This window comes from Coptis chinensis, chromosome 4, assembly GCF_015680905.1.
Source record: "Coptis chinensis isolate HL-2020 chromosome 4, ASM1568090v1, whole genome shotgun sequence".
Lineage (NCBI taxonomy): Eukaryota > Viridiplantae > Streptophyta > Magnoliopsida > Ranunculales > Ranunculaceae > Coptis > Coptis chinensis.
In genome coordinates, this window is record NC_141459.1 from 104,385,000 (window position 1) to 104,398,584 (window position 13,585).

Sequence of the window (13,585 nt, forward strand, 5' to 3'; positions counted from 1 at the left end):
TCACTTGCACGTTGCACCCAGCTACTGTCAGTATCCACGTGTATTTCCTCTACACCGTTGAGTTCAATTAACGTGACACGTTATTTTTAACTTAGAAAAACAATCCAACTTAGCAACCCAAATGCGTGGACGGCAATGCAGCGTAGAAAATCAAAAAAGCAAAAAACTTTATAAAAAGACAAAAACGATCACCAAAAAGGTCGGACCACGTGAAGTCCTGAACCTTCTCTCTTCATTTTGATTTGAGCCATTGCCGTTCACCCACGTGTCCAGTTTCTACTCGTCAATTTCACCGAATGCACTAGTAAATTCGCTACTTAAAGCAAAATAATAATAATATAATATGTAATTCGCTACTCGGCCTTACACAAAATAGTCCAACACAAACATGGAATGCCCTAGCATGAGGTGTAGTCTGATTTTTGATGATCTTGATGGGGTAGAGAGTCGGAAATAATTTCTTGACATGCTATACTAGTCATCTAGGAAAAATCGATAACAAGTACTGTAGGGGAGTGATATTCTCTATCCAGCACGCGCTTAGCATGGTGGAACTAATGCACCGACCTATGATATCAGGTCGCATCCACGAGCCAACATCGGCCACAAGACGGTCGCAACATCACGCTTAACTACACCGTGCAAAGGATGACACGGACTCCCTATCCATAAGCAATCATGGTGAAGGAGTACTTGCACTAATCCCGACCGACAATCATCGATCACGGCCAAATAAGCTACTTGCTCGGATTTTCACTCCTCATCATCACAAAGCCGGGCCTATGTAGATATTTCTCACGTGCTCCCCATAATCCACACACCCCGTTGGTGACACCCTCTACACGTGGAGGGTGAGGATATACTCGAATCTCTATAAATACCAATTCCTATGAACTACACCGACTGATTCTACTCGACCCCCGGTTTAACCGTAGAGTAAGATTTTGTCGTAAAACGGGTTTTAAGCTCCAAAAGCCAACTTCGGTCTCACCCATCCATCCATATCAATCCCCCCGATTTTTGAGATCTTGTGTGTAAGGGAATATCACATCACACCTTTACAAGTACAATTTCAAATCAATTTTTTTTTTCTATCTCATTTGCATGGATGGGACTGGATAAAGAGTTCAGTTACTTCAGGTCGAGTTTAAACATGTTTTGAGCTCTTTCTTAAATCGAGATGAGCGAGCTTGAATGATTGAATATGAAGCTCGCCTAGCCTCGATTGCATTATCCACCTATACTAATAATAAACTTCCTACTTAGCTATTTGGGCAACTCATTTCTAAATTGCTAGTATTACAATCTGAAACGAGTTTGAACATATCCAAGATATAAAAAACTACCACACAATCTTGTTAGCAATTTGGAATACACAAATTATTTATTACGAGAATAATTCGAATGTCATTCGTTTACATGTTAGAAAAATTCGCAATATTAACGTACTATGTGTTTATACGAATATTAAAAATTTTGAAATAAAAATTCGGATTTCAAAAATTCGATACATTTAAAAAAAATTTGTAATATATATTTAGCAATATAATTAAAATGTTCCATTACTTTTACTCTACACAAACTCTAATAATCTAGATATACAACAACCAATTATAATTCACAAACATTTGTCCTAGCTGTTTTTCAAAAATTTGATTATGTTGTCGAGCGGGTTCATTAGAAATTAAATGTTAGAATTAGGTAAGGCTAGAGTCTAGTAGTTGACTGCTCAAACATTAATAATTTTATTCTCCAACACTTTTCTATCTCTTTTGTACTCATATCTATTTTAGAATGTAGATTTGCAAATTGTTGAGAAAAATAAGAATTAGAAACAACACATATATGTCTCTATATTAGTTTACTCTTTTGAATTGCAAAAAAAAAAAAATGCTCTTCAACATATATGCAAAAGCTTTTAAGAATGTCTTTCAAAGTTTACTTTTTTGTTATTATTTATATATCTTTATGCTACTCATCTTTACAAAAATTTGATTTTTCATTTTATTAATTATTATTTTATATTAAAAAAATTTTAAATAAAAATTTAAATAGAAACCTGTGTTTTATATGTTTATAGTGAAAAACAAACGCAAATTATTCTAGGGCGATCTTGGACATACCCATAAAAACACTCCCGTACCCCAACTTTGAAATAAATAAATAAAATTGTTTAAGACACATTTAGATTTCTAAATTACCCTTTCTTTTATTAAGTATATCAAAGACAAAACAAAACAAGTGTTTATCCTTCCACCAAACACAAACCCTTCGCACTTATTTTTATTTTTATTTTTTTTTCTGTCATTTTTTTTCTCCTTTACGAAAGGAATTAGAAAGAGATGAAATTGTAGAATTTAGTGTTCTTCCTCCTCTCACTCATCAGCCATTAATGTATTTTTTCCTCATTTCCTTCTTCATTTTTGATATCATTCCCTCAGCTTGAGAAATTTTCAATTTGATATATTTATACTAAACTCCTTTAACCCTTCTACAATGATGAAGAAGAAGAAGTAATTGCAATAAAAAAAAAAATCAAATTTGAAGCAACTTCAGAGAAGAGGAAAAAACAATTTGTTTTTGGGCATTCTTTTATCTTTATTATAAGTTCTCTTATTGTGTAGTGTCTTTGTAAGAACACAAAGATTCTTCAGGTCCGTAGTATTATTTTCAATTTTTTTTATTTGTTGTTTTCTTTTGGAATGAGTCTCGGTCTTTTTGTTTTTTCTCTTTTTTTATCCCTATTGGAAATATCTCAAATTAATTTGGAAGATATTATTGGATTGAAATGGTTATTGGGGTATGACAAAAACTGAATTAGTTATGGGGTAGGAGTATTTTTATGGGTATGTCCAAAATCACCCTTATTCTAAATCGTTTATGCCTTCAAAAATCCAATCCTATTATTCGGAGAATTGATAACCATGCCATACAATAACCAAAAACAAGAAAAACAAAATTATCACAATATGTCGGACACTTTAGTGTCAAACAGTGTTAGATGCTAAAATATCTCATTCCCTGTTTCACTTCTACTTTACAGTTAATTCGCAGAAAGTACACCAAATGAAAAATCAGTTAACACGTGTTAGTAATAACACGTGTCGAAAAAGTATACAGTTAAGAAAAGATAAAATAATCCTTATCTAACGGTTATAAAATCGAAAAGCTCGTTCCCTTTTCCTTTCCTATCTATCTCCTCTTTATAACTTCAGAAAATCTAAGCAACAACAAACGAAAATTTCTCAAACCGAAAAAAAGCCGAAACCTCTTTTCCTTCAGTAATCTCCTTTACAATCTCCTACTCTTTTTTTTTACAATATTCTTCCATGGCGTTGAGTTTGTCACACCAAATAGGATCATTATCAGGAAAACCAATCACATCATCAGAAACAGCTGATCCAACAGCTAGTCTTAACGCAGCAGCAATATGGAAACCACCCACATCATCTAATCTTCGATGTAGGGTGCAGAAACAAGGAGGAGATGTTCTTGACTCATTATCTTCACCACCTGTGAGTCCCTGTCGATCCCCAAGTATAAGACCCGATTTAAACGTCGCGTGTCAAGCTCTTGTAGCGGAAAGAACTGAATTTGAAACATCCTTGGAAGAGAAAATGATAACAATTAAAGAACATAAAGAAGGGAGTAGTGGGAAGGATAAAGGAAAAGGTGGGGTGCCTGTATATGTAATGATGCCGTTGGATAGTGTGACTATGGGAAATGGGGTGAATAGAAAGAAAGCAATGAATGCTAGTTTACAAGCACTTAAGAGCGCCGGTGTGCAAGGTATTATGATGGATGTGTGGTGGGGTTTGGTTGAAAGAGATGGACCTGGGGTGTATAATTGGGGTGGGTATAATGAATTAATGGAAATGGCTAAAAAACATGGTCTCAAAGTTCAAGCTGTTATGTCTTTTCATCAGTGCGGTGGTAACGTTGGTGATTCCGTCAGGTGTGTTTCTTTTTTCACTTTTTTATTGTTTTATTGTTCAATCAATTTGTATCTAATTTATGGGTTGGTTAAATAAATAATAAAAATAAATTATAGGAGGGGTTATGGTTAATTTTTTTAGAAATATTTTTAAGGGAAGTCCTGATGGTGAATTTTGAGAGAGTTGGCTTTGTAGAAGTAGGACTACCTGTCATGTCTTTTTGGATCCATACCAAACTGCCAAAGTACACTTTTGGTTGCAAGTAAAGTCGGTGGGGACTGGGGAGTTCACGGGAGATTGGTTATCTGCACCCCGGAGTAGTACTTGTTTAACCTCGGGTCTGTAATTGGTTGACCAGAATATTATAAATTGCCTCGGTTGATTTGCTTGTGTCCAAAGTCCAAACAACCTGGACCAGCCAAATTCGTCTGATTTTATAATCAATTTAAACGCGTAAATAGCGTGATAGATGGCCCACAGTCACATGATGATGTCCATGAAACTTGGTTTCTTTTTGTTTAGTTTTTAATCTCTGACACGCACCTGACTCATCTATGGAGATTTTGATATCACGCAACTAATAAGGAGTGCTGCTACACTGACACAGAAAATTGACACGTCTATCCAATACAGTGACATGGCAGATGATAATAACTTGTATCATCGTTCTACAAGTCATATAATTATTTTTGTACTGTCATATATCATGTTGATACATGATTTGGGTCGGGTCGGAAGAATGTGTCAATTTTCTGTGTCAGTGTAGAATTATTGACTAATAAGTGGCTCTCGTTTTTGTACTGTCCATTTTTGGAATAATTTTTGTACAGCATGCTTATTTAAATTTTAAATAATGAGCTTAATAGTAAGACATCATTATGTTGATAAAATAATTTGGGTGCGTCTTAGACATGTTTTTTTATTGGTGTATGTGGATTTCATTGATTGATATAGGTGGTGGGGCTCAAAAATTTGACCAATGGGTCTGAGGATTTTAATTTTATTATAAAGCGCAATAGTTATGCTGACTTATAAGTTTGAAAAGAAAAAAATAATGAAGTTTGAATTGATGAAATGACCAACCTGAATATTTGTAGCATCCAATGGATAGGAAGATTTAAGAATGTTGAAATGTTGAATACTGGTGCCTACTGTGTAGGCACCATTTTGATGGTCGTACAGTAATACCTCTTGTGGTTAAATTTACTTGCCAAAATCTCGTTCACATATGTTGGTTTTGGTTGGCCTAGTACTATGTATATGCATTTTTTGATAGTTTAGAGAGTACAAATTAATATAGTTTTTGGGCTTTAGTAAGATGTGAGTTTCATGGTGGAATCCAATATTCAGATTTCAAAACTGGTAGCACGCCAACCAATTAGGTGGCCTGTGCAAATGATGTATATCGAAGGATGTTTTCTGGCTGGGTCACAATCTGTTTAGTAAAACAGTACTGTGTATATTAAAAAAAATTTGAAACAATTTCATTTCAGTTTCTAATGTTTGGAAGTTGTTTAGGTGTCTAGCAACTCTTGACCTGATGTTATCAGCTGAATCGGTAACTGAAGTGTGTTCTTGTATTGCAGTATACCTCTACCAAAATGGGCGACGGAGGAAATTGATAAAGACCCAGACCTGGCATACACTGATCAATGGGGAAGAAGGAATTACGAATATATCTCACTTGGTTGTGACACCCTCCCAGTACTCAAGGGAAGAACACCTGTTCAGTGCTATGCTGATTTCATGCGTTCTTTCAGAGACAACTTCAAACACCTACTTGGAGACACTATAGTGGTAACTACTTCACCTCAATCTTTTCACTATGGAATACTTTTGGGGATAATGAATGTAATTTGAATATGGCGGTTCTCTTTCTGGAAGACCGTGTGCATAAGTGCATTAGGTCTAAAGTTTAGTTAGAAATCGAATTTATATGATACAGAAAATTGCATGTAAGTGATGCATTGGGCTTTGGTCTTCAAAGGAGGACAACATTTACCAGTACTATGCACCTAACACCATGTTTTTGAGCCAAACAATAGACTCAGGAATGAGATTGCTGACATTAACTACAGAATGGTGGATAAATAATTGTTTTGAAAAGTAATAATTTATGGCCCAGTTGAGAAGAATGTTCATGTGCGGAACCTTAACCCTTTTGTTGTGCTTTTTCGTTTGCTTTTTTTCCAGGAAATTCAGGTAGGAATGGGCCCAGCAGGGAGTTCTGATATCCCTCATACCCTGAGCAGAATGGGACCTGGAAATTCCCTGGAATTGGAGCTTTCCAGTGTTATGACAAGGTGAATATCTACTTCAAGCTAAAAGTAGCTTCCAAGACAATATGACACTGAGCATATATATATATTCTCTACCTATGACTTATTGACAGTCTTGACGGTTCATATCTCTTTTGTGCAGTACATGCGCAGCAGTTTGAAAGCTGCCGCTGAAGCTTCTGGAAACCCAAAATGGGGAAGCAGTGGCCCTACTGATGCTGGCCACTACAATAACTGGCCAGAGGATACTCAATTCTTTCGCCGAGAAAATGGTGGTTGGGATAGTCCGTATGGCAAGTTCTTCCTATCGTGGTATTCTCAGATGCTCCTCGACCATGGTGAGAGAATACTTTCGAGTGTCCAATCCATCTTCGAAGCCACTGGGGTCAAGATCTCTGTGAAAGTAGCCGGCATTCACTGGCATTATGGAACTAGGTCACATGCGCCTGAGCTCACGGCTGGGTACTATAACACCCGAACCCACGATGGCTACATCCCAATTGCAGAGATGTTGGCACGCTATGGTGCCATATTCAACTTTACATGTATAGAGATGCGTGATCATGAGCAGCCACAAGATGCATTATGTGCTCCAGAGAAGCTGGTACGGCAAGTGGCATTGGCTACACGTGGGTTGGTGTTCCACTTGCAGGTGAAAATGCATTGCCACGGTATGATGAGACTGCACATGAACAGATACTGAATGCCTCCTCATTGAATCTTGAAGAGATTGAGCAGGAGAATGAGATGTGTGCATTTACGTACTTGCGTATGAACCCAGATCTCTTCCAGGCTGATAACTGGAGAAAGTTTGTTTCCTTTGTGAAGAGGATGAAAGAGGGAAGGGGAAAAGAAGTGCTGGGAACAAGTCGAACGAGAGGCAGAACAATTTGTGCACATAACTCGACCCCTGGTACAAGAGGCTGCTGTTGCTTTGATGCACTAGTTGAGTTGTATGTAACAGTCAATAATTGGTGGCAGTTCTTCATCAATTATGTACATCTTCCTGGGTACAATTTAAATGTGCTTGTGGTCATAGAAACAGGCAGTATTGTTTCGGGCATCTTAGTGATGTGTTTAGAAACATGTATAGAACATTATGCTGGTGCTTTTTTCTTTTCTTTTTTCTTCCGAAAAGGTACCAGCTTGTTGTAGTATTATGTTACTTCCTCGAATAAAATCTGTGTTGAGGTTCGCTCACAGTCCGACCCTTGTTTTTTCTCAGTTAAGTTATACGGGGATCTTACTAGATCATGTTTTTACAAGAGGGACTTGCAACGTGTTTTTGAAAACACATTTGCTTTCATGGAAACAAATCTAGAAACCTGGCTTCATTTTTAAACTCTTCAAGATATCGTTTTGCATGCAATGGGGCTTGATTTGGGCAATATATAATCAGGCTATATCGTGGATTGAGAGGGAACGTGTTGACGATCATGTACATGTAGAGTTGTAGACTAACTGAACGTATGAAGCTATATATTTGCTAACGAAAGTGGGTTGTCTGCTTGTCTACCATTCGGAATGTAGTTAGTGGTGAACTTGTAAGTCGTCATAGGGGCGTAATTTACTGAATCTGTCGAATACCTGTGCACACGCATAACCAATCAGCCATAACATTAGTGGGAAATTTTAGAAATTAAGGATAGCATAACTCTTTAATGTGTTGTGTTAATTTGACAGTCTCCAACTTACAATAATGTATACAGTTGAAGAGAAAATTTGAGATACACATGATTTTTGCAACCTTAACTTTGTGTGGTATGGAGGTTCTAAGGAGAACCTCAGACTACAGATTTGATCATGGCTTGAAAACTCTTTGTTTGTCCATCAGGTCTCTCAATCACAAGACAAGGTCATCATATATATCTCTCACCAGCAATAAGTTGACACGTCTCACTCAAAAACAGGATCACAGAGTACACGTGGAAATGCCAAATTGAGTGTGAAAAACTATATAAAGCGTAACTCATGCTCATTTTACAAAGACCATAACAACACTCTAATTCCCACAAGATTACTCTACACATAAGTACATAACTCCTTTCCAAAATGTCTTCTCAACAAACCTTCAGAGCTGGTGAAACCCAGGGTAACGCAGAGGTTAGGCAGCCATTCACTTTATTAAATCCAAATTTCGAGCTTAGCTCATCAAAATATCAAATATGATGCTTAAAATGAGGGTTTCAAAACACTTTTGGTACTGAGTTTGTAATCTGTTTTGACAGGCCAAGGCCGAAGACTGGATCCAATCTACTAAGGATACCGCAAATGCAGCTCAAGACAAGGCCTGCAATGCAGCCCAATCAGCAAAAGAGTCTGGCCAACAGGGTCAAGAGCACGCAGCAGGATTCATTCAACAGGTTCTTTCTTTGTGCTTTAGATGCTTACAATATTTGTGTTCGTTTTGCTAGTATGTGTGATAAAATCGTGACATATTAGCTTATTAAAATCATCTTCAAGAATATCAGATTTAATGACTTGAGTATCAGATTCATTCTGAACCCATTGAAGTCTATGTATGTATCGTAAGACCTTCTATTTGTTTTAAATGAGTCAATTTTGTAAGCCACAAGTCGAACACAAATACAAGTGATCAATGTCTTGTGCGCAAGAGTAGTACAAGCGCACAACAATATTTCATATGTGATCGATATGAGTTCCGAATCCGAAAGTTTAAACGTTTGTTTTATATGCGCGCACCAGATTGATTGTGTGGGATTGATTGATGAACATACTAATCAGTTTAAGTTGATTTCTCTGTCTAAAATGAAGTCCTACATAGCACTATAGCAGATGTTGATACAAATAACCTTTGTTAGTCCAACATGGCTACATATATAGTTGAACTTTCACTTCCCAACCTAATATGCATACAATTTGGAAATTTGAAACTAGTCTTCAGCAAAAATGCACGTATGTAGAGTCCTCTAGTGTTTTGCAAACAAGTTACGTCTGAAATCTCCACAGTATATGCTTCCTTGAGTTAAATTACAATGCTTGACCTTAATCCGTCTATATAAGGATTTAATGTGTGGCGCACTAAAATGGCAATCAGATTTGATGTTTTGCTGTTTTGCAGACTGGGGAGCAAGTAATGAACATGGCCCATGGTGCAATGGACAGTGTGAAGACCACACTTGGAGTGGGTGATCATAGCCACAAGAAATGAGATCTTGACCAACAAATTATGAAGTTTTCCTTTCAGTCACTCTATCAATAACCTTCTCCTTCCTGCTCTCTTCTAAAGAATAGAGAGAATGATGTAGAGAGATCGCCTAATTTGTTGAGTTCTCTATATACCAAGAGTTTTATGGTGCTTAATTTGTGAATAAGCACCGTTAATTAGTTTCTTGAACTACCTATTTCTTTAGATTTACTTGTAAAGGAATTCATTTATATGCGATTCCAAAGCAATAAAATTACTTAGTTTTAAAAATGACTTTTCACATTTATACATTTTATGCTATTTCTTTAGATTTTATAACGGAGGACAAAATGTTACTAGAACGACAAATATCTCGCCTTAATTTAGTGTTACTCCTCTGGCTAGATTGTTTGCCAGATCAGTCCCATATAAATTGTCACTTACAAGTTACAATACATCATATCCTTTAACTAACCGATTGCCAAAAAATAAAAATAAAAATAGAATATTTAACTTCAACTATTGCCATGAAAAATTTACCTATGGAAACATATCACAAACTAATTAGCCCCTTAAAAGTGCTATTAGCTCTAGAACTAGCTTTCGAACCCGTCCTTCGAACGGGTGTCGTTATATTAAATTATTTAAAAAAATATTAGCAACTATGCAGAGTTATGAAATAGGGAAATTATATTAATCACTCATTCAAGTTTTTTGTGCCACTCTCTATAAAAAAAAAAAACACCAAACCTTGATAAAACTCATCAACTTATTTTTGTTGTTAGGTTTAATAATAGAAGTTTGATTGAAATTTTGTGCGAATGCCCAATATGACGAAGATGATATTGAAGCTACTTGAATAGCAAGACATTCCCAATTATAATAAAATAATTATAATAAACACTACTTAAAATGCAAAACTATACTTGTCGAGACATTATATTCTCCCTATATATAATATAACTATGTTTCAGGGTTAGTTCAATGCATTTGCATCAAGTTTTCGATTTTACGTTAATTATTATTTGAGGTTAGTTAAATGTAGTTGCATCTAGTTTCCGATTTCCTATTAATTATTCTTTGAGGTTAATTCAATGTAGTTGTATCAAGTTTCTGATTTCCCTTTAATTATTCATTAAGGTTAACTCAATGCAATTGCATGTAGTTTTCAATGTTTCATTAATTACTCTTTGAGATTAGCACATTGCATTTGCATCCAGGTTCCAATTTCCCGTTAATTACTCTTTGACATTAGTTCAATACATCTGCATCCAGTTTCTGATTTCCCGTTAATTATTTTTGAAGGTTAGTTCGCATCTAGCTTCCAATTTCCGATTATTTATGCTTTAAGGGTAGTTCGATACAGTTACATCTGGTTTTCGATTTCTAGTTAACTATTCTTTGATGTTATTTCAATACATTTAAATCCGGTTTCGATTTTTACATTAAATATTCATCAAGGATATTGCATCCATTTTTGATTTCAATGCAGTTGCATCTAGTTTCTGATTTTCCGTTAATTATTGTTTGAGGTTAGTTCAATGTAGTTGCATCTAATTTATGATTTTCCGTTAATTGTTCTTTGAAGTTAGTTCAATGCATTTGCAGCAAGTTTTTGATTTTCCGTTAATTATTTTTTAAGAGTTGTTCAATGCAGTTGTATCAAATTTATGATTTTCCGTTAATTATTCATTGAGGTTAGTTCAGTGCGGTTGCATCCATTTTTCAATGTTTTGTTAATTAATCTTTAGATTAGTTTATTGCATTTGCATCCAGTTTTTGATTTCTCATTAATAGCTCTTTGAGGTTAGTTCAATACATTTGCATCTAGTTTATGATTTCTGATTATTTATGCTTTGAGGTTAGTTCAATGCAATTTCATCCGGTTTCTGATATCTTGTTAACTATTCTTTGAGGTTACTTCAATACATTTGCATCTAGTTTCTGATTTCCCGCTAATTATTCTATGAGGTTAGTTCAATAAAGTTGCATTAGGTTTTGATTTCTGTTAATTATTTTTTGAGGTTAGTTCAATGCATTTGCATCCAATTTCGATTCTCCGTTAATTATTATTTGAGGTTTGTTTGATGCATTTTTGCATACCGTTTCGATTTCCCATTAAATATTTTTCAAGGATTTGCATCCAATTTTAAATTTCCGTTAGTTATTATCGGCGTTAGTTTAATCACGATTCGCGGCGGTTTCGATTTCTAGTTAATTACTTTTTAGTTTCATTTTATCGTATATGCATAAAGTTTCGATTTCCTATTAATTACTCTTTGAGCTCGGTTAAATGTATTTGAATCAAGTTTTCGATTTCTTTTTAATTATCCAATGTGGTTTGTAATACCAACTTTCTACTAATCCATATGTAGTGTCCTTAGTTGCAAACATGACATCAAAATAAATTATGCTTGATTTACTATATGGGATCATCAAAGATTATCCAGTTCGATTTTCACATTAATTATTCTTTAAATTATACCTGACTCACTATGTGGGATCTTCAAAGATTATCTATGAACGGGTTCTATCATATTAATTATTATGAAAAATATATGCAACTATATATGCAAAACTATTATATACAAATATTGTATTGATCACTCATCCAAATTTCGTAGTACTCTCTATTAAAAAAATATAACTCACCATTGATAAAACCCTTCAACTTCATTTTGTTATTTAATAATAGAAGTTTGATTGAAATTATGTGAGATTGTCTAATAAGAAGAAGTTCATATTGAAGATACTTAAATAGCAAGGTGTTCCCAATCATAAAAAAATATATAAGATAAACACCGTTTTCAATACAAAACTATACTTATCGAGACATTCCCACAACATATAACACAACTATATTTTGAGATTAGTTCAATGCATTTGCATCAAGTTTCTAATTTTCTGTTATTTATTTTTTGAGGTTAGTTCAATGCAGTTACATTCAGTTTCCGATTTCTTGTTTATTATTCTTTGCAGTTAGTTCAATGCATTTGCATCCAATTTCCAATTTCCTGTTAATTGTTTTTCGAGATCAATTCAATGCATTTGCATCCATTTTCCGATTTTCCGTTAATTATTTTTTAAGATTAGTTTAATACATTTGCATCCAGTTTCTGATTTCTCATTTATTATTCGATGAGGTTGTATTTGCATCTAGTTTTCGATTTCCCATTAATTATTGTTTGAGGTTAGTTCAATGAATTTCATCCAGTTTCCGATTTTCCGTTAATTATTTCTTGAGGTTAGTTCAATGTTTTGCATCCAATTTATTTTTTGGAATTAGTTCAGTGTAGTTGCATCTAGTTTTCGATTTTCTGTTAATTATTTTTTAAGATTAGTTTCACACATTTGCATCCTGTTTCCAATTTATAGTTAATTTTTTTAGGTTAGATCAATACAGTTGCATCCAGTTTCCAATTTCATTCTAATTTAATATATGAGGGTTAGTTTAATACATTTGCATCCAGTTTCTGATTTCCCGACAATTATTTTTTTATGTTAGTTTGATGTATTTGCATCCATGTTTTGATTTTCAGTTAATTATTCTTTGAGGTTAGTTTAATACAGTTGTATCCATATTCCGATGGTTCATTAATTACTTTTTAAGATTAGTTTAATGATTGTATGTGCATCAAATTTTTGATTTGCCGTTAAATATTATTTGAGATTAGTTCGATGCATTTGCATCTAGTTTTCTGTTTTCCGTTAATTGTTCTTTGACGTTAGTTTTATGCAGTATTATATATATTTTATAATATTTGTCATTATTGGTTTGCCATTATTATAATTTTTCATTTTCTATTATATATTTTGTGATGTTATTTTTTGTATAATTTAATTTTCCACATGTAATTTGTTTTGGTTTGGTATAGAATTTATTTAAGCCCAATGTCCACTTTAACTAAATAAATAGTTATATAATTTATTTAAGTCAATGTCCGTTATAATTGAATCTCGTTATTTAAGTAAATCTCGTTATTCCGCTAAAATTGGAAATTATAAAATTCAGAAATTTAATTGGAATATGTCGTAATTATTGTGGTCGGAATTGTAGTTTTTGAAATCCTTAACTATAACTAAATGTCTAAATCCCACAGTGGATGACACATAAAATTGATCCAACTTTGTTTGTTAGGCCCATATATATAGTGCATACAATACAATTTTATTTGTTTTGGGTGTACACCCGTATTGTTACTTATTTTATGATTAGTTTATTT

General features: G+C 34.2%; 2 protein-coding genes across 2 annotated transcripts; both read left to right on the plus strand.

The window, feature by feature from the left end:
- The first annotated feature begins 3,193 nt into the window (after nucleotides 1–3,193).
- On the plus strand, nucleotides 3,194–7,416 carry LOC147506525 (beta-amylase 1, chloroplastic-like). Its single transcript, XM_086558640.1, is given in 7 exon segments — nucleotides 3,194–3,955; nucleotides 5,522–5,732; nucleotides 6,129–6,162; nucleotides 6,165–6,238; nucleotides 6,357–6,849; nucleotides 6,852–7,059; nucleotides 7,061–7,416. Coding segments are annotated over 7 exon segments (1,746 nt in total). The 5' UTR covers nucleotides 3,194–3,329; the 3' UTR covers nucleotides 7,161–7,416.
- Nucleotides 7,417–7,873: 457 nt separating this feature from the next.
- On the plus strand, nucleotides 7,874–9,653 carry LOC147506526 (late embryogenesis abundant protein 1-like). The gene is made up of 3 exons (XM_086558641.1): nucleotides 7,874–8,317; nucleotides 8,443–8,577; nucleotides 9,297–9,653. The coding sequence occupies exons 1-3, from the start codon at nucleotides 8,267–8,269 to the stop codon at nucleotides 9,384–9,386; spliced, it is 276 nt and encodes a 91-aa protein (XP_086414767.1). The 5' UTR covers nucleotides 7,874–8,266; the 3' UTR covers nucleotides 9,387–9,653.
- Nucleotides 9,654–13,585: the final 3,932 nt, after the last annotated feature.